Source organism: Hemicordylus capensis, chromosome 5, assembly GCF_027244095.1.
Source record: "Hemicordylus capensis ecotype Gifberg chromosome 5, rHemCap1.1.pri, whole genome shotgun sequence".
Lineage (NCBI taxonomy): Eukaryota > Metazoa > Chordata > Lepidosauria > Squamata > Cordylidae > Hemicordylus > Hemicordylus capensis.
This window is the reverse complement of record NC_069661.1, coordinates 221,703,154-221,727,795: the sequence shown is the minus strand read 5'-3', so window position 1 is coordinate 221,727,795 and position 24,642 is coordinate 221,703,154. Positions and strand designations below refer to the sequence as shown.

The window sequence follows — 24,642 nt, the reverse complement described above, 5'->3', positions numbered from 1 at the left end:
CCTACACGCAGAACCTGTCACTATGATTTCAATCTTCCCCCGCCCACCCCCATATGTACTGTGAATATCTGCTTAAGGCTACAGCTGCTGAATTATGCACACAGTACACATATGTGAACTTGCCCTGATAAGCCTGTTGCATCCCAGTTTTCCCCTCCGAGTGAGCAGACACAGGCTCTTTTCTCTGCCTTGTTAGCAAAAGCAAGACCTGCCCTTCTGACTAAATGAGCTGAAAATGCTCCTTTTTCTCTTGTTTAAAGAAAACCAACATGAGACAAGGGAATTTCTTCAGCTAAGTAAAAGCTCAGTCTGTTAAGGAACAGTGTGAAGCATCTTCAAGCCACTAGAAGAAAACAATTGATTTTCTGCTTCTGCCATGTGCGAAGCACACGTTATTGCTGGCGCAGTTTAGGACAGCATCAGATGCATTTTGTATGAGAATAATGATACTTTATGCTTGAGCTGATCATAAAAACATAATGCCATAGATATTTCCAGCCCATTTCAAAATCATCATTTATAACACCTTGGAAACAACAATGAAACATTTGACATTTCCACCATTTGAATTCCATTGCAATTATTTTTGGGGAGTTTTGAAATAATGAATTGAATGAGGGGAAAATTTGTATGGTACACCATAGGCATTACAAAGCACTCCTGTGAAAGGAATCATGCAAATAACCCTTCACCCCAATCTTTTTCTTACCAAGTGTGAGCTTCACACATAATCTACTTCCCCCTCCCCACCCGCACCTCTTGTTTTTTGTTCACAGATTATCACAAAATGGGAGTATGCTTAGTTCTCAAACTTGGGTAGGATGTGTCTCCTACCCCATTGAGGACCATGAGAACAGCCCCATAGCCTTCCAGCAGACCTAGGGCGACTTGCAACCCATGAAGTCAAAGCCCTCCAACTATAAATTATGGCCTGCTAGTGTTTGAGATGTCCGTTTGTCCCATTCAATAGGAATCTCCAGACAATCATGGCTCCTTGATTAGTGTATCTATGATATACATTTTTAAAAAATATATTTGCATGTAAAACCTCTTGGGTGTATATATTGTATACCTAAAAAAGTAGAGTGTGTGACATGACCTCAGATTTCAATCAGATCTTGAGCTGCTTCTTCAGATGGTATAGCAGTAATGAAAGATCTGTTGTCTTCTTATTCTAAGCATTCTTGGTAGCAAAATGTCCATTAGGGAATCAGTCACTCACCACCTCTTTACTTCCAAGCAGTGTTTCCAGAATCAAATACTACCACCCTATCTACATTTTTCCTACATCTTTCTGCAAATGCTGGAGGCTATTTGAATCAGACCTTAGAGCCATTTCTCAGCCAAAAAGAAACATTTCTCTCATTTAGCCTGTGCCAGGCTAAAATGTCAAAAATTCTGGAAGTCAAATGTTACATTTACCAAAGAAAATGTCAGCCTGACTCAAGAGCCCAACACTCTCTGATTCCCCTCCTCCACTTTCCTGTCTCCCTCGAAGAGAATATTCTGAAGGCTACAACAGAAGTTAACATTTTCCTATTCATGTTTTAAAACCTCATGCAAGAGAGCAGAAAACTGTTGAAGAGGCTTAAACCTTTGCGATGTCAGAAAGGTCAGATGTGAAAATGGGACACATCCCTGGAGCTTTACAAGATGCACGTTTCGTATTCACCTCTGATCTATTAGGTTCGCTGCCACCTTTTTTTCTAGCAGGGCTCCTGTTCAAGCATGATCATCAGAAATTCAAGGGCAAAAGCTTTTTGTAGCATCGTGTGCAGTGTCCCTAAATCTAGGGAATTTCCCTCTATCGGAGTGGCTCCATTATTGTGGTTTTTAAAAAATGTCTTTTTAAACTTGTTGTGCACTGCCCAGAGCCTTTGGATGGGGCGGTCTAGAAATGTAGTTAATTAATTAATTAATAGATGAATAAGTAGATAAATAAATAATTGTTGGCCTGGATAAATCACAAGAGCACTCATATTCAATATCTCTCCCAGAGGGAAATTATTATCACTGCTTCTCCCAGAGAAGAAGCAGAGATTAAAATATCCATCTTTATTCATGTAGGGATTGTCATGGTTCCAATCTCTTAATCTCAATGTTTACTTTCAGAACAGACCACAGTAGCAGTCATATCTGATAGAAGCAAACACTAGGAGCTTCTGAGAGGTCCTCTCTTCACCTTGAGCTCCTTCAGCCCCATTTCAAGAAATTCACTTTTTCTTTGAGCTGGACCCTTCATCCCCTCAAAGTTTTGCTTTGGCCTCCCATCCTTCATCCACCCACCCACTCCTAAAACTAGTTAGTGGGGCTAATAGGTGACGGGGGGAATACGCCTCTATTTTTCCTCTTATCTCTGTGACTCCAGGGAGCAATCAGCTATCCTCCATGGGCTGACTTTCAAAAGGATCCCCCCACAATTTGTTAGCTACCTTGATCGTGCAAATAGATTAATGTAGTAAATAAATACTGATTTCATTAAATAAATAAATAAATAAATAAATAAATAAATAAATGCGCAGTTATGAATTTAAGATAGATAAATACATTTTGTTTGTTTGTTTTGTTTATAAATTTAATAAATAAATACATATAAATGGCATGTATCACAGAACTTGGTTGGGGGAGGCTGGTGGCCCAGTCTGGTCCCAGCTTCCCCCTCCAGGGTACTCTGTTGAGAAGCAGGTGAGAGGATGTGGATTGGCTGTGGTCTATGAGAATAACATCTGCTTTACCAGGATCCCTGTTGAAGTGTCTGACTGTATCAAATGTGTGTACTTGTTTGGGGACCAAGGATAGACTGAGACTTCTGTTAGTGTACTGACAGGGACAGAGCCACCATTGGGCAAACGGGTTCAAAGATCCCAGGCCGCCAATGGAAAAGGCCACCAAAGCCCCATGGCTTGGGCTCCAGAGGAGCCCAGAGTGAACTCTTCCCTTCCCACACCCAGGCCGCCAAGAGCCCGGGCAAACCCTGTGCTAGTTATTTCAAGCAGCACAGACTGCCCAATAGAATGCTTTTTCCTTCCTCTCCCTCTCTGGAGGGATAAAAGGGGGGGGAAATGTCCTATCAGGCAGCCGATGCTCCCTGAAATGACATGCTGAGAGCTTGCTCGGGCTCTTGGCAGCCCAGGCTATGTCCCCTTTGCATCCAGAGAGGGAGAGGGAGAGGAAGGGGGAAACGTCCTATCGGGCAGTCTGTGCTGCCTGAAATAACTAGAGCAGTGTTCGCCCGGGCTCTCGGCAGCCCTGGCGTGGGAAGGGAGAGTTCGCAATGGGCTCCTCCAGAGCCCGTGCCATGCCCTCGTGCATGTGATGTCACGCACACGGGCAAACGCAGAGGGGGCCACCGAGCAGAGCTGGATGCAGGCCGCCGCTCGGCTGGCTCTGCGCCTATGTACTGATCACCCCACTCCCCAACGGAGTCCCTAACTGAGCTGACAGACTTGGTCTCAGACTTGATGTGACAAAATGGGGGTTACTCTTTGCTTTCTCTACCCTCAGTAGAGAGGTTGGTCTTATCCCAAATCTAAGAGCGTGCCGCTCCTTCAAGGTAGGCTGCCACTAGTTAAAGACTGATCTAAAGCCACTGACCAGGTTTGGACACAACTTCAACAACCTAGAACTGTCTGGCTTGGGACTTACAGGCATTGTACAGCCAGAGTCCACACAACCCAGCACATGCACCGGCAACTTCCAGTCTGATGCTAACCAGGGCAGCAAGAGGTTACACTGCAGTTTTGCAGACAGCGCTGGTGGGGGAAATATGGGGTGGGGGTAAGAGCCTTAAAGATAACCCCCCACTGCCAAAACAGCTGAACCGCCGGACCTCCGAGCTGGCAGTCTGGAAAAGGACTGCCAAACCAGTTTATGGACACCTCTAATGCCAGCTGTGTCCATTTTTTGAGATAAATCACCTCAGAACAGTGGTACATATGCTAGTAACCTTGAGACATGACTACTGCAATGCACTCTATATGGGGCTGCCTTTGTATGTAGTCCAGAAACTGCAGTTGATACAGAATGACTCAGGTAAATCCCATTGAGTTCAAAGGAGCTTCATCCCAAGAAAATAATGCAGACCTAATCAGTTTTCTACTACTATTTTCTTTCCTAGTTATTTCAGAGCCAGACTTCGCACCAAGTCTCAGCAGTCAACATATCTGGGATGCATTTGACTATCGTATTAGCATTCCACTGAAGAATCATGAAAAGATAAGATTTGGACCATTGTATTGGGTTGATAGCCCTGTGTAATTCCAAAGGGCATTTTCCTTTTACTAGGAATTTATTTGGGTTGCCTAAATGCACTGATAGGCCACATCAGCCACATGGAAATATTTGCATTACGCAATGGGAAGAAGAAGGCAAGGAGTGCATTGTAGCTATCTCCTCTTAAAGGCAATAACCAAATAACCAAATAACCAAATCCTGGAGGCTTAATTTGAGATAAGGCTCACCAGGGCTTGACCTTGGAGCTCTTTTCAAAGCTTTTCACAACAACACACAATAATGAAAGCCCCTCAAAATAACTCAGCTCCCCAGGCCAATACCATCTGAAGCAGGGGCGTAGTGAGGTTAGAAATGGCGACTCACTGTTGCCTGCCTTTGTGACCCCTGCTGTCACCCTCTGCCACCCCCACTATCTGCTTGGTACCTGCTGCCAGCCTGTCTTTGGCAGCCAACGTATCCTCAGCGCCAGTAGCCATGCCAATGCAGTCTGATGATGTCACTGCACCAGTATGCTGCCCCATGCCAAAGCAAGAACAGACCTGCCCTAAAGGGGCTGCCTGTTCTTGCTGAGATGGGGCAGCTCCATGCCAGCTTGGTGACATGGTCACTGCTGGGTGAGCACAAGGGGTGGGAGGAGCCAGCAGGTGGGCCCTGGAGACCCATGGCCCCGGCCTTTGGTCCCCCCACCCCCAAGTTCCATGGTGGCTACACCACTGTCCTGAACCATAACAGCCTTAAGTCTTTCTAAAAATCTGCACCCAGCAGGCCACAGTGTTCTTTCAGAATGAACTTGAGTTCCAAAGGAAGGACATCACCACAGAAAATACCCTGGTCCCTGACATTCTGTTAGTAAATCATCTTTTCCCATCAGCAAACATTCATACATAAAATGCAGCCTTGCATAAAGTCTCACGAGCTTTTTAGTAGATGAGCATGTGTACCACAAACCACTTACATTTCTGACTCCTTGCTTCTGAAGTAATGCTCAAAGTTGGACATCATAGACCTCGAATGTGATGACTCTCATTTTCTCAGAAATGGCATCCTTTTATGTGACATGCCTGCAATAAAAAAAGGTGAATTTTGTGGTGACCACACACACACACACACAAAACCCTACTGAATTGTCCATGCAGTCTCCAGCCATGTGGTGTCAAATATTTCCAACTTCTGCAGTTACTGGGGGGGAAATCTGAAGAAGTGAAGGGCAGGATAACTTCCTTTCACCTGAAGAAGTGCGATTCCAAATTATGGGTGAATCTCACTTCTAGAATTCTTGCTTCCTTGTAATGTAAAAATAAAAGACAGCTCAAACAGTTAGCCACAGCTTGGGAGGGTGGGCCTGTGTTCATCCCCCTCCCCAGAGACCCACTACCACCACTGTCTGTAGTGGTGCACAGTTTACCATTGGTGGCCCTGTCACCAGTACCTCAGCTACTGCCCAGGCAGCCTGCCTCGGCAATGGGAATGCTGCTCACCACTCACAGCTCAAGCCCACTCTACCACCACTCTGCCACACTGCCACATGTGTGACCCTTATTTGCAACCAGGTCTGGGCCAGGCAGAAGGAGGAAGACCCTGATTGGAGCTTTTCTACTTTCCCACCACCTGGAAGTTTTTCACATCAGGCTTCTAAAGCCCTTTAATTCGCATCTTCTCTGGAATGGAGGGGGTGCGTTCATATATCGGCCAGATTTACCCAGAAGTTCCTGTGAGTTATCGGGGGGCAGTTCACACACAATTTGAGTTTTTCACTGCTTCTTAGAGTGTAGTGCAATTTATATCTGGGGTAAAAAAGATCCACTATTTTCGTTGAGTTTTGGGGACAACTTTGAGTTTTTGTTTGTTTGTTTGTTTGTTTAACATATTTTTATACCACCCAAAACTTACATCTCTGGGCGGTTTACAACAAAAACAAAGTTAAAACATTAGTTAAAACAAATAAATGACAAATTAAAACATTGGCTAAAATAAATAACAATGAAAAGTTAAAACATGATAATAATTGAAAATCTTAAAACAATATTTTAAAATGAAGTTAAGACTATTAATATGGCATTTAATTAAAAGCCTGGGTGAACAAATGTGTTTTTAAAGATTTTTTTTTTAAAAAATGTCAGAAATGGGGAGGCTCTTATTTCAGCAGGGAGCACGTTCCAAAGCATCAGGGCAGCAACTGAGAAGGCCCGTCCCTGAGTAGCCACCAGACAAGCTGGTGGCAGCTACAGATGGACCTCTCCTGATGATCTTAATAGGCGGTGGGATTCATGCCAAAGAAGACATTCTCTTAAATACCCTGGGCCCAAGCCATTTAGGGCTTTATAGGTTATAACCAGCACCTTGTATGTTGCCCGGAAACTTATCGGCAGCAAGTGTAGCTCTATCAATACAGGAGTAATATGGTCTCTCCGAGATGACCTGGAGACCAATCTGGCTGCTGCATACTGAACCAGCTGTAGTTTCTGGACTACATACAAAGGCATCCCCACATAGAGCGCATTGCAGTAGGCCAGTTTGGAGGTTACCAGCATATGTACTACTGTCCTGAGGTCATTCATCCCAAGAAATGGATGCAGCTGTGTATCAACCGAAGCTGATAAAAGGCACCTCTGGCCACCACCTCAACCTGAGAAACTAGGGAGAGGCCTGGATCCAGAAGCACCAGACTGCGTACCTGTTCCTTCTGGGGAATGTGACCCCATCCAGAACAGGCAGATCAAACTCATCTCCTGAGTTTCGACCCCGCACAATAAGTACCTCCGTCTTATCTGGATTCAGTCTCAGTTTGTTATCCCTCATCCAGCCCATCACCATCTCCAGGCAGGCATTTAGGGAGGTTATGCCTTTTTCCAATGAAGTTGACATGGAGAAATAGATTTGGGTGTCATCAGCATACTGATAGCACCCTGCACCAAATCTCCTGATGATCTCTCCCAGCGGTTTCATGTAGATATTAAACAACATTGGAGACAATACAGAGCCCTGAGGGACACCATACGAAAGTTCAGATTTTGAAGAACCATAGTCCCCAAGGGATACCATCTGGAATCTGCCAGAAAAGTAGGAGCAGAACCACTGCAGAGCAGTGCCCCCTGCTCCCAACCCCCTCAGACGCTCCAGAAGGATACTATGGTCAATAGTATTGAAAGCCATTGAGAGGTCAAAAAGGACCAACAGAGTCACACTTTCTCTGTCAATTCCCAATTGGAGATCATCCATCAGGCTGACCAAGGCAGTCTCCACCCCATAGCCCACCTGAAAGCCGGTCTGAAATGGGTCTAGATAATTGGTTCGCAGTACAGCCTTGCAGTAAAGTTTGCAGTAAAGCCTCCCAGTCAACTCACAGTAAAGCCTGCTGTGTGTAAAAGTCCCTGGGGAGCTGGCTGTATGTGGAGCAGCAGTGTAATAGCATGGGCAGTGGCAAGCTGCAAGCGAGCAGCCAGTGGCAGGAGTGGGCAGGTGGCTGGCAGGGGCAGCGAGAGATGTGAGTAGGCTCCCAGATGCTAGGCGGCTCATGTTCTTTGAGTATGTCCACCCAGTTATATCTCCACCCTGGTTAAATAAATAAATATCAATATTAACATAATATAATTACATAGTTTATTTATTTAAACGGTTTCTATCCCATTCCTCCAGCATATTGCTGTTTCGGACAGCTTGAGTACTGTTAGACCCAGTAACTTGCCAACTGCCAAAGACCAGTCCACATAATCCAGGGCTGCTCAGCTTCAGCCTTCCTGCAGATGTTGGCCTACAACTCCCATCATGCCTGACTGTTGGCCACAGTGGCTGGGGATGCTGGGAGCTGTAGTCTACAAACAGTTTGAGGGCCAAGTTGAGCAGCCTGGACATAATCCCAACCACCGTGGGCTGCACAGGCATATGTCAGGGGCTATAACTCCTGAGAGAACTTGCTTTGAAAGCAAATGGTCTCAGCTTCAGTCCCTGGTTGGCATCTCCAGGCAGGGCTGGGAAAGACCCCTGTCTGAAATCCTGGAGCGCTGCTTCCTGGAGTACTGGAGGGCTTCTGCTGGAGTGCAGATAATACTGAGCTAAATGGACCAATGGTCTGACAGAAAGTAAATTCCAGGCACTCTGCAGAAAGCTGCTTGGGAGCACGGATGCCTATAGACGTTTGTTCCTCCTACACCACATTTCCTAGGATTTTAGACACACAGGTCACATTTTATAAGGCTGTTGGATAAAGTTATTATCAGGGCTGCAGAGGTCCGATAATAGACCCTGGGTTATGAGACTGTTTTATAAATTAATAACATTGTTGACCATTTCCTCTCTAACGTCTTTTTGTGTTTTTATTGGCTTTTCCCAAACTGATCTAAGAACCTGTCATTACAGTCTAAGGATTTGATCTCTTTTTTTATTATTCTTTGACTGAGAATTGAGGGCATGCTTTTTATCTATTGTTTTAACAAGAGTTTTATCTTATATCTGGAGAGAGCAGGGGCCAGGTGTACCAAGGTAATGACAAAATGACGTTGCAGGAGCAGAAATGGAGCAGGAAGCCTGAATGAGACAGAGATGTTAAAAGGCAAGCACTTGTGATTGATGTGTAGAGCTTTGTAGGTCCAAGTAATAACAGATAGCAACAGGCAGCTTGTAAATGGTCTGCTAGAGAAGCCTATAAGAAACTTAACTGCCTCCTATGGTTCTGTTCTAACAACAAAAGTCTTATATGCTCCAACTTTCCCTATTTACCAGGGAGAGTCCCTATCCTTCTCCCCAGTAAATCACTGCCCCTATTTTGTCAATTTTTCTCTGGGGACCATTTCAGAGATGTCTTTAAAAAATATAATAATAATTTCTTATAGGAAGTACAAAAAAGAAAACAGAAATACAGCGTATAGTTACACAAGCATCATCTTCTAACATAATATTAATGAACAAGTTCTTATGTTAATCCATCAGTACAGTATATAACTCCATCTCAGGCATCCATTATGACCATCTCTAGTCCAGTGCTGAAAACATCCATTTAGTGTATTAACAGCTTCATGATCATGACTTTCCCATCTTGATATATAAAATATAAGTAAGTTTAAAACTTCCTGTTGCAATCCAACATTCAATTTTTCATATTTGTATGAGGAAGTTTCTATTTTATTTCCAGTACCGTGTAATCACAACTGTTGCTAATACATGATTAATTATCTGCTTATGTTCATATGCATTTCCTATATTTTCTAAAATGTACCCAGACAGTCATGAATGGATCTAAAGGAATATTGCACCTCACCATATATATATTTATTTCTCCTAGGCATACCCGTCGCTAATCCCATGCGTGGCAGCTCTCATGAGAGTTCACAAGCAGCTGCCAATTAGTGATGGGGATGGGAGAAAATAGGGATGCCGGCTGCCAGTGGACAGTCAGCCGGTGGGACCAGGCAGCAGGCCTCCCGGCTGGAGCAGCAAGCAGTGGCTGGCCAGCCCGGCCGCTGGGAGCAGCAGACGGAGGCAGGCTGGCCACTGGGAGCAGCAGGCAGCGGTGGACCGGCCGTCAGAAGCCGGCGGCAACCCGGCCCAGCTACTGGGAATTGGCGGGTGGGAGGAATTGGCAGGGCATTTTTCTGGCCGGCCAGCCAGCCAGAAACTGCAGGTGGGGAGAAGAAGCGGGCTGCTCCTGCAAGCGGGTAGCCAGCTGGTTAGAGCAGGCAGCAGTGGGCCAGCCTGGCCGCCGAGGATTGGTGGGCGGGCGGGCAGGTGGGAGGAGGTGGCGGGCTGGCTTTCTGGCCAGCCAAGCAGCCAGAAACCATGGGAGGCGGGGGGGGAGAAGCTGGGCGGGGGGAGAAGCAGGCCAGGTGGGGAAGAGAAGGGACAGGGAGCATACCTCTGCCTCACCTTGGCTACTCCCAACAACTTTCTGTGATGCAAAATGTCTGTGATGCTAACTTCAGGTTCCCTCCATGTGTTGAACTGGGTGGGGACCTCAAGTTCCCCACTATGTGTGAAAGTCACTGGCAGAATCTGGGGCTTTTTAGTTTTTGAGGAACCATTAAGGATCATTTGAGAAAACAGCATTACTGGTAGTGACTAGTTTACTGTAGATGCACTCTATTCTTTCCAGGATGAAAGCTGCAGTTACTTTGCCAGAGGCAAATCTATTATCACCATATCAATGGCCATTAAATCCTTGCCGGCAATGGATCCCATCCTTTTTGGCCTTCTCGGAGATTTCCCTTCTCCCCACCACCACCACATTGCATTTGGGTCCACTACAGTGACAACTCAGCAGGGCCCTTCCCAAACATGGCAGGCATTCAACAGCCTCTTATTAGGAGAAGGTACACACACAAAAACACATTAAAAATTAAAAAAAACCAAAACACCACCCCTCCTGTCCTATTAATTATGCATGTTGAAATTTATTTTCAGCCTTCTGTTTTTGAAAGGCTTCTCTGCTCATAGTGCCTCAGGTCTTCCACTTAACTTCATTTTCAGCCATCCTCTCCAATAATTAAGCAGTTGTGATTGGTGTCTGGGTGTGGGCGGCTTTTGTCTGAAAGTTTTGGAGTGAGAAAAATGAAATGGAGCCTTTAAACATCCCAGTGTCCTGCTGCTCTATTTCTGCAATGCCTCAGCAGATAGCAGCAGGATGCTAAATGCTACGCTTCGCTAGCAGAAGGCTCTACCCTGAGCAATTTGTATGTACCCTATTAGAACTATTCTCCCTGACTATGCCAGTCCCTTTTAATAAGGGGTGAGCAGCTATGTTAATAAAAATTAGCCACGGCATCTCGAGGTCTCCTCCGCATGCTTTTAAATTGGTAAGTGGGTTCTTTCGCTTGGAGGCGAAGCCCCTGAGTCGAAACGTCTCCTTATGTATACAAGCAAATTTGGTTTGCTTCACTGAAGCCCAACGTGCCAACATGCCTCTTTAAAAAAAGGAAGAGGCTAGGGCCAACACCTGAAAACATTCTTGCTGTACCATCCAGACACCAATGACCATGACTTTAGAAGTTTAGAGCATCTGTCTGAACAAGTAAAGCTGGCCTAATCATCCTTCTTTGTAGAGCTCCAGAGAAAAGAGGAGAGGTGTGTGTGTGTGTGAAGTTAAAGCAAGTTGATGTACTGGAGCAAGATTGTTTATTTGTTGGAAATACATGGAGGGCCTGGCCAAGTGATTGACAAACAGCAACAATTACGTTAGAAATATAGGGGAGGGTTTTTTTTGCCAGTCTTTGAAATCTAGAGTTGCTAGGTGAAGCCAATGGTTTGGGCCCCTGGTACCTGAGGGACCGCCTGCTCCCAAGGGTTGCTGGTTGACAAGGTCATCTGAGGGGGCTCTGCTCCGGGTGCCGACAATGAGGGAAGCTCGGCTGCCATGCACGCGGGACAGGGCCTTCTCTGTTGCTGCCCCCAGACTTTGGAATGCTCTCCCAGTGGCCATTCGCTCCTCAGACTCCATCACAATTTTTAGAAAGCTTGTTAAATCTTGGCTTTTTATCCAGGCTTTTACATGATTGTTTTTATTGCTGCTTCTATGTGTTTTTACCCATGTATAGTTCTTATGCTTGTATTTTATAGATTTTAAATTTGGTTTGTTTTGATTTTTTAAGCTTAATATTTTTATTGTCATTTTATTGTATGTTTTTTAACTTTTGTAAACCGCCTTGAGATTGTTTTTAATGAAAGGCAGTATATAAATTCAACAATGAAATAAATAAATAAATAAATAAATAAATAAGCGTGAGACTTATCTACACATGCTACAGCAGGAGATGGTAGAATCCTAGAATGGTAGAGTTACGTTAATAATACATTAACAGATCTCTGTTGAAGTACTTTCTGATCCTGGTCTTTCTATTAGGTTTCCTCCTAGACAAGACAACTTCAGACAACCAAAGACTAGAGACAAAGGGTGGATTCAGATGACATGAGGAACCGTGAACTGCCATTTCCTGGAGCTCAGTGGAAAGCCCAATTTCCGGGGGCGGGGGGCGGTTTACAATATGCCAACATTAGTTGTGTCATCTGAACAGTGTTGGCATATTCTGCCCTACTTGCCATTCCAAACCTGACATCTATAGCCAACTTCACATCTTGGTTAGAGATGTTGGGTTCAGAACTCCAAGAAGGACAGAGTATTCCAACACTGGCAGGTTCCGATGACATGACCAATGTAGGCATATTCTGCCCCAACCCCAACTGGAAGTCAGGCTGCTGCCGAGCTCCAAGAAATGACAGTTCCCATTCCCTGCATTGTTTGAATCCACCCAGAGGGATCATTTTGAGCAGGAGGCTCAGCAACATACTTTTTCATCCTGGAGTTTGCAACATTCCAGTGATAGTTGCTAGATCTGGACCCATCAACCCTACACAAAATCCAAACACATGATTAAATTGCTCCATATTAGATGAAGGCAATAGGGCCTTCATCATTTAAACTTTTAAACTCCTAAATCACTTAAACTTTTGTTCTGAGTCTCTTCCCTGCAGCTTTTCTTTTTTAAGCACACATTTAAACATCCCAAGCTTTTGCATATGGAAACACCTCAAGAAAGAAATGTTGTCTTATTTCCCCAGGGATGCTGGAACCAAATGTGTAAATCCGGCATTACGCTTAACATTTTCCAGCCTTATATCTTCCTCCCACATTCCTTATTAGACTGTAATTTTGACTGCTGTTGTTTGCTATGGGATCTCTTAAGCTGAAGTCCCAAAGGCACTTGCGAATATTTAGAGCTTCAGTCAGAGATATTTGCACCTTGCAGGGGTGAATGCTAACATAGTTTTACCATTCCCCACACCCCCACCAAAATATTCTCCCTCCCCACCCCTCTTTTCTGGAAACAAACAGAATAACTGATTAAGTTTAATCAAAAATGCACCATCTCACTTTCCTACTGGCGAGTCCTTGATTAGCTCACTGTTACTATGTTGGCAGCAATTTTCTTTGTAGCTGAAATCAAAGCCAGTCCACTCAGTCTCTTTTAGTGCACAGCTGACCTCAGGTTATTTTATTCTTTTAATTTGATGAGTTCCGGCTTGGAAAAACTGCTCTCAGCAAGACTGGCACTCAGAAACTCCATGGGCTGCTGTTGTCCCTAAGCAAGAGGCATATTGCCAAGCCAGAAGTGGAGGAGGGCAGCAAGCTCTAGGTTACTATAACATCAACAGCATTGTTTTAGATGCATCTGGAGTGAAAAACACAGACCAGAGATGGCTGACTTCTGTTTTCTCAGAGGCTAGTCTGTTCCTCAGACATAGGGGCATAGGAAGCTGGCTTCTACTGAATCAGACCATTGGTCCATCTAGCTTAGTATGTCTACAGAGACTGAAAGCAACTTCTCCAAGGTTGCAGGCAGGAGTGTCTCTCAGCCCTACCAGGAGATGCCACGGAGGGAACCTGGAACCTTCTGCATGCAAGCATGAAAATGTTCTTTCCAAAGTGGCCCTATCCCCTAAAGGGGATATCTTACAGTGCCCACATGTAATCTCCTATTTAAATGCAAACTAGGGCAGACCCTGCTTAGCAAATGAGGCGATTCATGCTTGCGGCCATAAGACCAGCTCTTGTGGGCCAAAGTATACATGACATTAATAACATGGAATTCACTGCCACCGAACATGATGATAGCCATCATATCAATGCCTATTAGCTTGGACAGCTGTATATATCCATCAGGATGTATCCAGCTATCCCGCAGCTGTATATATCCATCAGAATCAGAGAGGGCATACACTAATGGGAAGGGGCAGTTGTCCTGTTGCCCTCTTTCCCCATTTGTGCGCTTCCCAGATGCATCTGGTTGGCCATTGCATGAAGCAGGATGCTGGACTAGATGGACCTTTGGCCTGATCCAGCGGGGCTTTTTGTATGTTCTTAACATCACTGACATGTACACCGGGGCTACTTTCTTTTGCAATTAATATGTGCATGGGAGCTTGATCCTGATTGGGATAGCAAAGGGAAACATGGGAGCTGTAACTTTTCCCCCTGCCATTGTGGTCCTGATCCAGATCATCTCCTTCCACAGATGCTCTGCAACATCTGAAGCTTTCCCCCCACCCACTTCTCAAATAGCACCCATGGGTAGGGATGCTGATCCAGGTTGGAACTACAACAGGGCAATGTATTACAGGTCACTGCGGCCCCGGTCCAGATCAGGCCCTCGTATGTGTGTTATTTACAAAAAAATAGCTCCCATGTGCTTGCGGTGACATCATTAATGTCCTGTGTAGTATAGTCCTAAGTCTAGGAATGAGTATGATCTCCTCCCTCCCCACCACAGGGTCAGGTTGTATAATAAAGTTGGTATCACTTAGCTATAAAGGCTTCATAAATACAGATCATAAGTGTTTGCTTGTTTGTTAAAGGTTATTTTTGCCTATGCATTAGGCAGCTAACAAAATCAACATTGCAGAAAGGAATTACAATATAAAATCCTATTTGGACATAATGTTCAACACATGTACAATCAATCTGTGTACAGTGAATGCACATTCAGATCCAATGCACACACAGCTATTCATACAATATGCTGAACACATATACAGCAGTACATTATCTCTATGCTGCTCTTGAACCGTAATGAAGATGACTGATTGATTGATTGATTGATTGATTGACTGAGTACATTATTTGTACCCTGCATTTGAGGGGTTCACTTTTAAAGTGAACACAAGTATAGTCAATCAAGCAAGAACAAGGATGTGCATACAGGAACCTGAATGCACATACAACATAATGTTGCATGTGCCAAGATCATCTGAGGGGACTCTGTTCCGGGTGCCGACAATGAGGGAGGCACGGTTGTCGTGCACTTGGGACAGGGCCTTCTCTGTTGATGCCCCCAGATTTTGGAATGCTCTCCCAGTGGTCACTCGCTCCTCGGACTCCATCACAGTCTTTAGAAAGCTTGTTAAATCTTGGCTTTTTATCCAGGCTTTTACATGATTGTTTTATTGCTGCTTCTGTGTGTTTTTATCCATGTACAGTTTTTATGTCTGTATTTCATATGTTTTAAATTAGATTTGTTGTCATATTTTTAGCTTCATACTTTTAACTGTCATTTGTATTATGTTTTTTTAACATTTTGTAAACCGCCTTGGGATTGTTTGTAATGAAAGGTGGTATATAAATTTAACAATTAAAAATTAATAATGAATCGGGATAACACTAACAATTAGGAAGATGTAGGTTTGGCCTTCCTCCTGCTACTGAAAATGGATGTGATTGAATGGCCACAGCATGGTGGGCAAATGGAAGCCCTTTGGACCTTGCCATTCTTACTTGTAGTTGGTGTTCTCTGGGCCACCATTGGCTTAGATGTGACAAAATCATCAGTTGCAGGTGGGGTCAAGGAACACATTTCCTTCTTTTCCAAAATGCATGTGCGATAGCAGTGCAGCAGCATTGATATGAAATATACACGAGACATTGTTGCTTATTTTCCTTACAAGTGAGACTGTGAGCAAAATATTCTACGACAGCTTGATGAATGTTTAATAGGGCCACAGTAAGCCAGATCAAGTTAGGAACAGAGGAAGCTGCCTTATATCAAGTCAGACCATTGGTCCATCTAGCTCAGTGTTGTCTAAACTGACTGGCAGTGGCTCTCTGTGGTTTCAGACAGGAGTCTCTCCCAGCCCTACCTGGAGATGCCAGGGACTGAACCTGGGATCTTCTGCATGCAAAACAGATGCTCTGCCACGGAGCTACAGCCCCCATCTCATTCAAGAACCAGGAACAGCAGGCCTGCTGCAGATTCAAGAAACATTCTATATCAGTATGAGCTGGTTTTATAGTATGCCAAGAATATGAGGAGTATATTTAGGACTAGATTAATTATAGACTGGTCAGCCACGCAAGGCACTCACTCTTCATGGGTCTGTACTGGGATCGTCCTCCTGTGAACCCAATATCCTACAACAGAGTTAGGCAAAAGGACCATCTGCTATCAGCTAAAGGACAAAGCACACAATGCATTTTAGTACTGTTCAGTGAACTGTATGGCATTTCAAATAAAACTTTTTAGGCTTGTTAACAGTTCTGTTAACAGAGAGGACTGCCTCTCGAGTATGGGAATTGGAGGTACTGCTTTAGAGTGGCTCCGATCCTTTCTTGGGGGGAGGGTCCAGAAGGTGGTGCTGGGGGACTATTGCTCAGCTCCATGACCATTGGCTTGTGGGGTCCCTCAGGGTTCAGTTTTGTCCCCCATGCTGTTTAACATCTACATGAAGCCGCTGGGAGAGGTCATCCGGGGACTTGGACTGAGTTGTCAGCAATATGCAGATGATACTCAGCTCTATCTCTCCTTGTCATCTGATCGTAGGGAGGCAGTGGATGTCCTGAATCGGGGGGGGGGGCTGGTGTGGAGGCCATGATGGGTTGGATGTGGGCTAATAATCTGAGACTGAATCCAGGCAAGCCGGAGGTAATGTTGGTCAGTAGGAGAGCCGATCGGGATGAGATTTTACCAGTTCTGGATGCAGTTGCACTCCCCTTGAGGGAGCAAGTATGCAGCTTGGGGATATTACTGGACCCAGCTCTGCTTTTGGAAGCTCAGGTGGAGGCTGTGGCCAGGAGTGCCTTTGCACAGCTTCGGCTAGTGCGCCAGCTTCGTCCCTTTTTTGAGAAGGCAGATCTGGCCACAGTTACCCATGCCTTAGTCACGTCACAGCTAGATTACTGTAACATGCTCTATGTGGTGCTGCCCTTGAAGAATATTCTGAAATTGCAGCTAGTGCAAAATGCGGAAGCTAGGATTTTATCTGGAGCATCCCGTTAGGATCACATCACACCTGTTTTGAAAAAGCTGCACTGGCTACCAGGTTGTTTCCAGGTCCAATTCAAGACACTGGTTTTGACCTTTAAAGCCCTTAACGGTTTGGGCCCAGGATACCTGAGGAATTGCCTGCTCCCAAGCAGAGGCGTAACTATAGGGGGGGCAGGGGGGGCACGTGCCCCGGGCGCCATCTTTTCTGGTCACGTGGGGGGCGCCGCCATGACAAAAAATTTTAAAAAAAAATTTTAAATTTTTTTTGTTAATACAAATGTTTCCTGCTCAGTGCAGCAGCGCTGCAGCAGTCAAGGGAGCGTGTCGGCGCCCCCTCCCCCACGAGCGGTCCCTTGCGCGCTGCCCGCTCCCCCCCCCATTGCTTTGCTGGCACCTGGCGGCCAGTAAGTGGCCTGGCTTGGCGGCGGCGGCGGGCGCTTGTGAGGAAAAACCTAAGTATAATATAGTATGTTGGGGGGGCGCCATTTCAGTGCTTGCCCCGGGTGCTGTTTTCCCTAGTTACGCCTCTGCTCCCAAGGCTTGCTGCCTGCTTGATGAGGTCATCTGAGGGTTTCTGCTCCAGGTGCCAACAAGAAGGGAGGCTCGGATGCCGTGCACGTGGGACAGGGCCTTCTCTGTTGCTGCCCCGGACTCTGGAATGCTCTCCCAGTGGCTATTAGCTCCTTGGTCTCCATCACAGTGTTTAGAAAGTGTGTTAAATCTTGGCTTTTTACCCAGGCTTTTATATGATTGTCTTTACTGCTGCTTCTTTGTATTTTGTACAGTTCTTATGCTTGTTTTTAAATCTTTTTATTCAGATTTGTTTTATAGTTTAGCTTAATATTTTAATTGTGTCATTTTTATAGTCGTTTTTAATATTTGTGTGAACCGCCTTGGGATTGTTTTAATGAAATATACAAATTTATATAATCAATCAATCAAATTTATCAATCAATCAATCAATCCAGATATGTGAGTTCTTAATTCTAGCTCTGGGAGCTCCTAACAACATATTGCATACATTTCATACAGTAGAGGTGGTACACTTTATATGAGAAACACAGTAGTGGCAATGAACATCTCTGTGAAATATGTTTATTAGTATCCCAGTGCACTAGGATTCATGCCTATAGTGAAATCTCCTAGATGATAAGGGTATTCACACAACCAACAGAGCAGGCAAGCGGGGATGTGGGGAGGCGGTGTTTCATGTACCTTCCCTCTAGACGATTCTTTGTGAAATCTTTGGCAAGCTGCCACACGCCCAGACAATCCATGCTGCTCCATGCAGTGCGGCTCGTTCAAGGCCAAGACTCATTTTCCTGGCCTCTAGATAGCTCACAATGCCCTATGTGAGGAACGCAGTGCATTTGGGGATACCCCCGTGAGACAGGCACTCTAGGCACCCATCTCTGTGTGAGCTTGGGCTACAAGCAGCCTGAGCACCCACACAACCCCGGTGCTGGGGTTAAGGGTGCACTCATATCCTTAACCTTGGCTAAAGGCTGGGCTTAAAAATAGGGTTAGGCAAGGAAATATTTTTCAAGGAAATATTTGCTTGTTTCTGACTGCTGCCCTAATAGTGCCAGCAAAACTCAGTGTGACTGACACACACTCCTTGAGGCTACTGCCAAAGATACATCTAATGAGTTGTCCTTTGATATGATCGTTAAAATTCCAAAGATTCAAGAAGGAACTTTCTGGTACAGAAGCTTCATTCATTCATTCATTCAATCTGCCCCTTGCTTCCGAGATGGACTTGTAATGAGTATTTGTCACAACTGATGCTCATATTCCTGCCTAACTGAATCCAGTTTAGAAGTTGTTTCTGAACCAGTGTTCCCTCTAGCAGGGATTCCCAGCTGTTGTTGGCTACAACTCCCATAATCCCCAAGCAAAGGCTATTGCAGCTGGAGATGCTGGGAGTTGTAGTCAACAACATCTGGGAATCCCCGTTAGAGGGAACACTGTTCTGAACTACGTTGGAAACATTCAGGGGTGGCACCAAGTTCCTGAGGCAACCTCCATGACTTGATGGGGGCAGCTCCACTTCAACACCAACTCTTGAAAGCTCTGAAAGTAATGTGGGGTATGTGGAGGAGGGAAGCAGCCTCCTCTTCTCTTCTCACGTGTCTCACAGGTTCTGCAAGGAGTGTAAGGAGAGGGTCTCCTTGAAAAGCTTGCCAGGGTCAGGTCAGTCCCAAACAGCTGCTCCAATGGCAGCAGCAGAGGGCATCTCAGTGCACTGCACCCCAATAATCTGCTGCCAGAAGTGACCACTTCACCTTGCCTCATGAAAGGGCTCCCCCTGGAAACACTGCTACCAAACAGGATCATTCATTCAACAGCACCCCAAGTTCAGCCTGCTACCTTTGGAGACCCACTTGGGACTGATTCACACAAGCAGATCCATTGCTCAAGGACTCACAGCTGAATGTATGAACTGCTTCTATCACAAAGTATCAGTTCTAAGAAGACATGAAAGGGGTTGGGTTTTTGTAGCTTTTGCTCTCAGATGGCTAGTCCACATATGAAAATGTCACTTCTTACTCCAAGAAGTGGACATACATACATGGCATCATCTTAAGTAACCTCCCAAAATTGCCCAACAGAATAGAAGAGAGATGGTAGACTCAACAGAGCCAATACTGTCCAATCCCTATGTTGCTCAAGGAAAAAGAAGCACCAGTATCTTGGAAGCGGAAGAGATTGACTTACAAGCTTTATAAAGCAAGGTACTGCCCAACCATGGGCAACTCCCAATCAGTTCAGTGGCTTGCACAGTGGAAAAAATGCCCAGAGATTTCTACCCACAGTGGCTAGAGAGCTGGACTAGGGCTTTACAGATGGTTAAAATACCAAGGAATCTCAAACCAAGGACTATAATACAGGATCAGCTCCAGATCTGAGAGGGCCCTTGACAAGGGTGGTGGCTTCCCCACCTGGGTGGACCTCCCCCTCACCTCACCATGATAGTGGACACAGGTTTATGTAATCCTTGGTGGACCAGCAGCAGTAACAGTGTTCTGTCTGGCAGCTACCATCTGCCAGGTGTTTTCTCCCCATCCTGACTCTACATGGGGTTCTGTGTGAAGAAAAACATGGTGGGCCACAGACACTGGCTAAAACTCCAGTGTTGCTGCAACCTGCCAAAAATTAAAGAAACCCATGCACAGTGAGTGGAGGAGGGCTCACGTCAGTTGCAGTGGCCATTAGTTGCTGACTGAGCCTCTCCAGGGGCCCTGGAGCACTGGGTCCTTATATACAAGAAAGCTGTGTTGTGCTAATGTTAGGCCTGTTTAAACAGGATCAAAGCACATTACTCTGCACCTCCATTATATTTTTTATTATTATTATTATTATTATTATTATTATTAAAAAAATTTATACCGCCCTTCCAAAAGGCTCAGGGCGGTTTACATTAAAACACCATTAAAATCAGTTAATAGTTAAAACAAAAACTATAAAGCATAAAACAATGATTAACAATTAAAAACATCATAAAACAACAATTAAATAATCAGAACATTATAGCTTGACCTTGTTCACACAGTAGTTTGAATCTCTGTTTAATGTGGGTTACCAACATTGAAGTGAACCCATGCCAAGGTGAACAAACCTCTTGCTTGTGGACAGAGTTGCTAACTTTCTCTCTGTTGTACTTCAGCACCACCACTGCAGGTGGCCAGAGGGTGGTACTGCAGATACCAATTCACCAAAGGTCTAAGACTCTCTGTTTGCACATTGACAGCCTCGATGGCCCACCTACCTCTCAGCTATAATCTGCTTTCCTCTAGACTGCTTATCCTGACGCTTGCGTTGAAATACCTGATCAGTCATGAACCCCACTGGCTTACTTTCTGCAGGTCACTATCTCTCAGCCTAATCTACCTCTTAGGATTGTTGTGATTGTTATGGCAACCTGAGCTCCTTGAAATAAGGCCATGGTACAAATGTGATATACCTGTCAAATGCAGTAGAGATATATTTGGTCCTGCATCACTGCCGATGATCATTTGAAACCATTCTTTGTATTATAACCTCCTAAGTTACACTTTCTCCCTGTTGTACAGATGAGAAGAAAGGGAAACGTAGGATCAGGACAACATTTACAGCAGAACAGCTCCAGGAACTAGAAAGGATCTTCCAAGTTACACACTATCCAGATGTCCACATGCGCAACCAGCTGGCAGCAAAGATCAATCTCCCAGAAGCCAGAGTCCAGGTAAACTGGGTGTTTCTCTAACGCATAATAAATTCAGTAAGATGCTAGTTGCTCAGCCCAGTTATTGCTACCTATAGGTTTACAAAGACTGTGGAAACCTGATAACCACTACCTCATTGCAGTATACCTTATGGGTATGATGGATTTCCCTTAGCTCTAGAAGGTAATGGTGATCCTCGGATTATGAAAAAGTAGGTGTTCATATTCTCAAGGGAGTAGCCCCAACCTGTATGCTTCCAGGTATTTTTTGGATCACATTAAAAGTTATCTCTCTCAGCCTTGGATAAATGGTCAAATGAATCAAAGTCCACTTCACTGGGGAGATTTTTCCTACATGGGCATTTATTGGTACAGGAAGAAGAAGAAAATCATGTACACTGGTGAAGAACATGCCTGTTTGTATTAGGTGTTACATTAAATTCTTCTCTTTAAATATGTGTTTTCCAAACCCCTGGATGACCTCTGGGTGTATCTGATGGCTAGTTACTTTATCTTTTAGGACCCCATATCAATTTGCAAAGAAAAATAAGACAACTAACCATGGCTGACTCTTTTTCCTACAGAATAAAAGAGATTCTGCTGTAGACTTTAGGACAAACTATGGCTGGCTACAGGGGTAGTTGCCACATTTGTCCAGAGCTCTGCACAGACCATAAGTTAAGGGCACAGTGTGAAAGCAAAATAATTTTGATATGTTTGGGTTCCTGAACTTGTAACCATCTCTATCATCTGTGCTTTCAAATATTTAATCAATTGGTTCTCCTGTTTTAACAGAAACTATTGCCACCTGTTGATATGAACCTTTCTCCTAATATTTTTTGTCCAATTTAACACTTCATTTCCCTTCTTTTCCTGCACATAGATCTGGTTCCAGAACCAGAGGGCAAAGTGGAGGAAACATGAAAAATATGGCAATTTTGGTGGCCTTCAGCATCTAACGGAGGTTGATTTTATTCCAGTCCCGAAGGCAGACATAACTGTGAGTAACCCTGGCCATCTGTAAAGGCAGAAACAACCTGTTAAAATGAAACCTTCCGTAGAAGTACTAATAAAAGAAAAGATGCTTTTAAAAAGCAGGTGTGCTCTGAAGGCTCCAAAACACTCTAGGATAATTATGAGGGATGGTTTTAGACCTAGACCAGGCCAACATCTTCAGGAGGGCCAAAGCTGAGCAGCCTATTGGCTATTGGCTATCCCTGCGTATTGGCTACTGTGGCTGGGGATTATGGGAGTTGTAGTTCAAAAACAGCTGGGGGGAGGGACTAAGTTGAACAGCCCTGTTTTAGACCAAGGTACTATGTGACACAATTTGTGAACTTTTGTAAAAGGATGCAGGCAGTGGTATCAATAGGGGAGGGCGCATGGGGCTCAAGCCCCTAAAAGTATGACTCAGAGCCCCAAATTTCACCAGCCATCTCCTTCTCCACTGGAGCACGGGTGGTTGCCTGTGCTGCTGCTGTTTTACAAGCAACAATTTTTTTCTCATCTCTAGCCCTATTCACATGCTACGTTCAACACTCATACAATGAGTATATAGTATACACCATACCTGCCAACATGTCCTTATTTTCCAGTTCAGGTGAATGGGAGAATAGGGACATATTGGCAGGTATGTATACACAGGTATAGGTGTGTACAAAAGTACAGTTATTCACCTGTTATGCTGAACACAGATATAGCAGTACACTTCCTAGCTGCACCATGCATTTGAGAGGCCTATAGGTTCACTTTTTAAATGAACATAGGTACAGTCATTCACACAAAAACATGTATGAGTGTACAGACATCTGTACATGCATGCAGCATAATGTCTGAATAGGGCTTCTGTCTTCTGCCTAAAGGTTGCTGTGCTGGGGACTAAACAGACACTTTAGCCCTCAATACAGCACTTGTCTCCTCCAGTTTCCCTTTGGAGAGGAGTCAGACATAACTATTCATGGAGGGGCATGATGGAGTTTAATTATCAAAAGAGGGGCTGTAGGCCTGGGCCCTGGATCTTTTAGGTACCTAGCAATATCCCTGGATCAAATGTCCTCTAGGGTTTAAAGATGGATCTGCTCGAATGGCTACTAGGCATTGGTCTTGCCTGATCATAAGTTCATCCCCTATTATTCATTAGGCTGGTGCTGACATTACAATGATTACCTGCACAGCATGGTACAAGCCCCAGGAAAACAGATCATGCCCCTCTTTCCTTCTCTTTCTCTCCAGAGCAGTTTTCTTTTCTCTTTCCTTTCCAGTATTCACCATGGTTCCATGTTAAATGTGCACAAAAGTAAACCATGGTTAATTCAAACATGTTCAGTTCTCTTGTAAACCAGAGGTTGAAATTATAGTTTGAAGAGATTTGCAAACCATTATTATGAGGGCTGCTTAGTAGTCTCAAAGGGACATCTCCGCATATCCAATCTCTCATTTTCCTTTAATCCAAACCATGTTTTAACCCTGGTTTTACATCCTCCACAAAAGGTGGGTTTGAAACTGTTACTCAGTAGGCAAACAAGACTTTTGTCCCCCAGAAGCCTTGAAATCACCATATAACAAAAGGATTTATTTCCTCCCTGACTGATTGCTTGTCACTATGTTTTAAGGACTCTGTTTAGACATATTCTCTGGAATGTTGCTGTTTATCACTAAACACTGGGAGAAATTGATAAGGCAAGTCCAGTGATGATCATAAATTGCACTGAGCTAAAGAACTGCTTTGGTGTTTCTGAGACTTCTTTTTCTTTCTGTCTTTTAATCTTGTGCAGGATCTCTGGCTAATGCCCAGCAGCCTCTCTGGTAGACATACTCGCATAGAGTATTACTCTCCAGTCCAAGGGCATACCACAACTTCCTGGCTACCAAACATGCAGCCCTATTCTCCCCTGCACCTGGATCCTGTGATGTTCTCAAAGCCTTACAGACTTCTTGACTACCTCCCTCCATTCAGCCTGCCTTCCTTGCCCCTGAAGGCAATGTCAGTGCCAACCACATAGAAGAGGATGAAGAGTGAAGTGATCTGTAGCAATACTATGGTTTCCTAAAAAGATCACAATATCCTTCTAGAGCCAGTTTGATGCAGTGGACAGATGGTTCTGATCCCAAGTCAGCCACAAAGTTCACAGGATGACGTTGGGGACATCACTGTATCTCAGCCTAACCTTCCTCACTGAGTTATTGTCAGGATAACAGAATAGAAATGTATATATTGTCTTGAGTGCCTTAGAAGAGGCACAAATATAATTTTAATAGGGATTATGGGAAATTCTCTTTAAACAGGATTACTGAGCCTCTTTGGTTGCCTTTGGAGGATGGATGCAGCTTGGCCTAAATTAGATGCAAATAATACAAGAACATCAAAGCTTCATCCACTGAAGAATTCCATCAACTGTGTAAAAGAAACATGAACTCCACTTGAAACAATAGAAGAGGGGTTTTTTTGGAGGGGGTACTGTACTG

At 44.5% G+C, this 24,642-nt stretch overlaps 1 protein-coding gene across 1 annotated transcript in view; it reads left to right on the top strand.

Annotated features, from left to right (window-relative positions):
• The window catches only part of ISX (intestine specific homeobox), a 29,932-nt gene extending 5,753 nt beyond the window's left edge, over nt 1-24,179 (top strand). The window contains exons 3-5 of the mRNA XM_053256245.1: nt 21,047-21,198; nt 22,061-22,177; nt 23,952-24,179. Coding sequence (XP_053112220.1) covers nt 21,047-21,198; nt 22,061-22,177; nt 23,952-24,179 — 497 coding nt within the window. The remainder of the gene's footprint in view (nt 1-21,046; nt 21,199-22,060; nt 22,178-23,951) is intronic.
• The last annotated feature ends 463 nt before the right edge of the window (nt 24,180-24,642 follow it).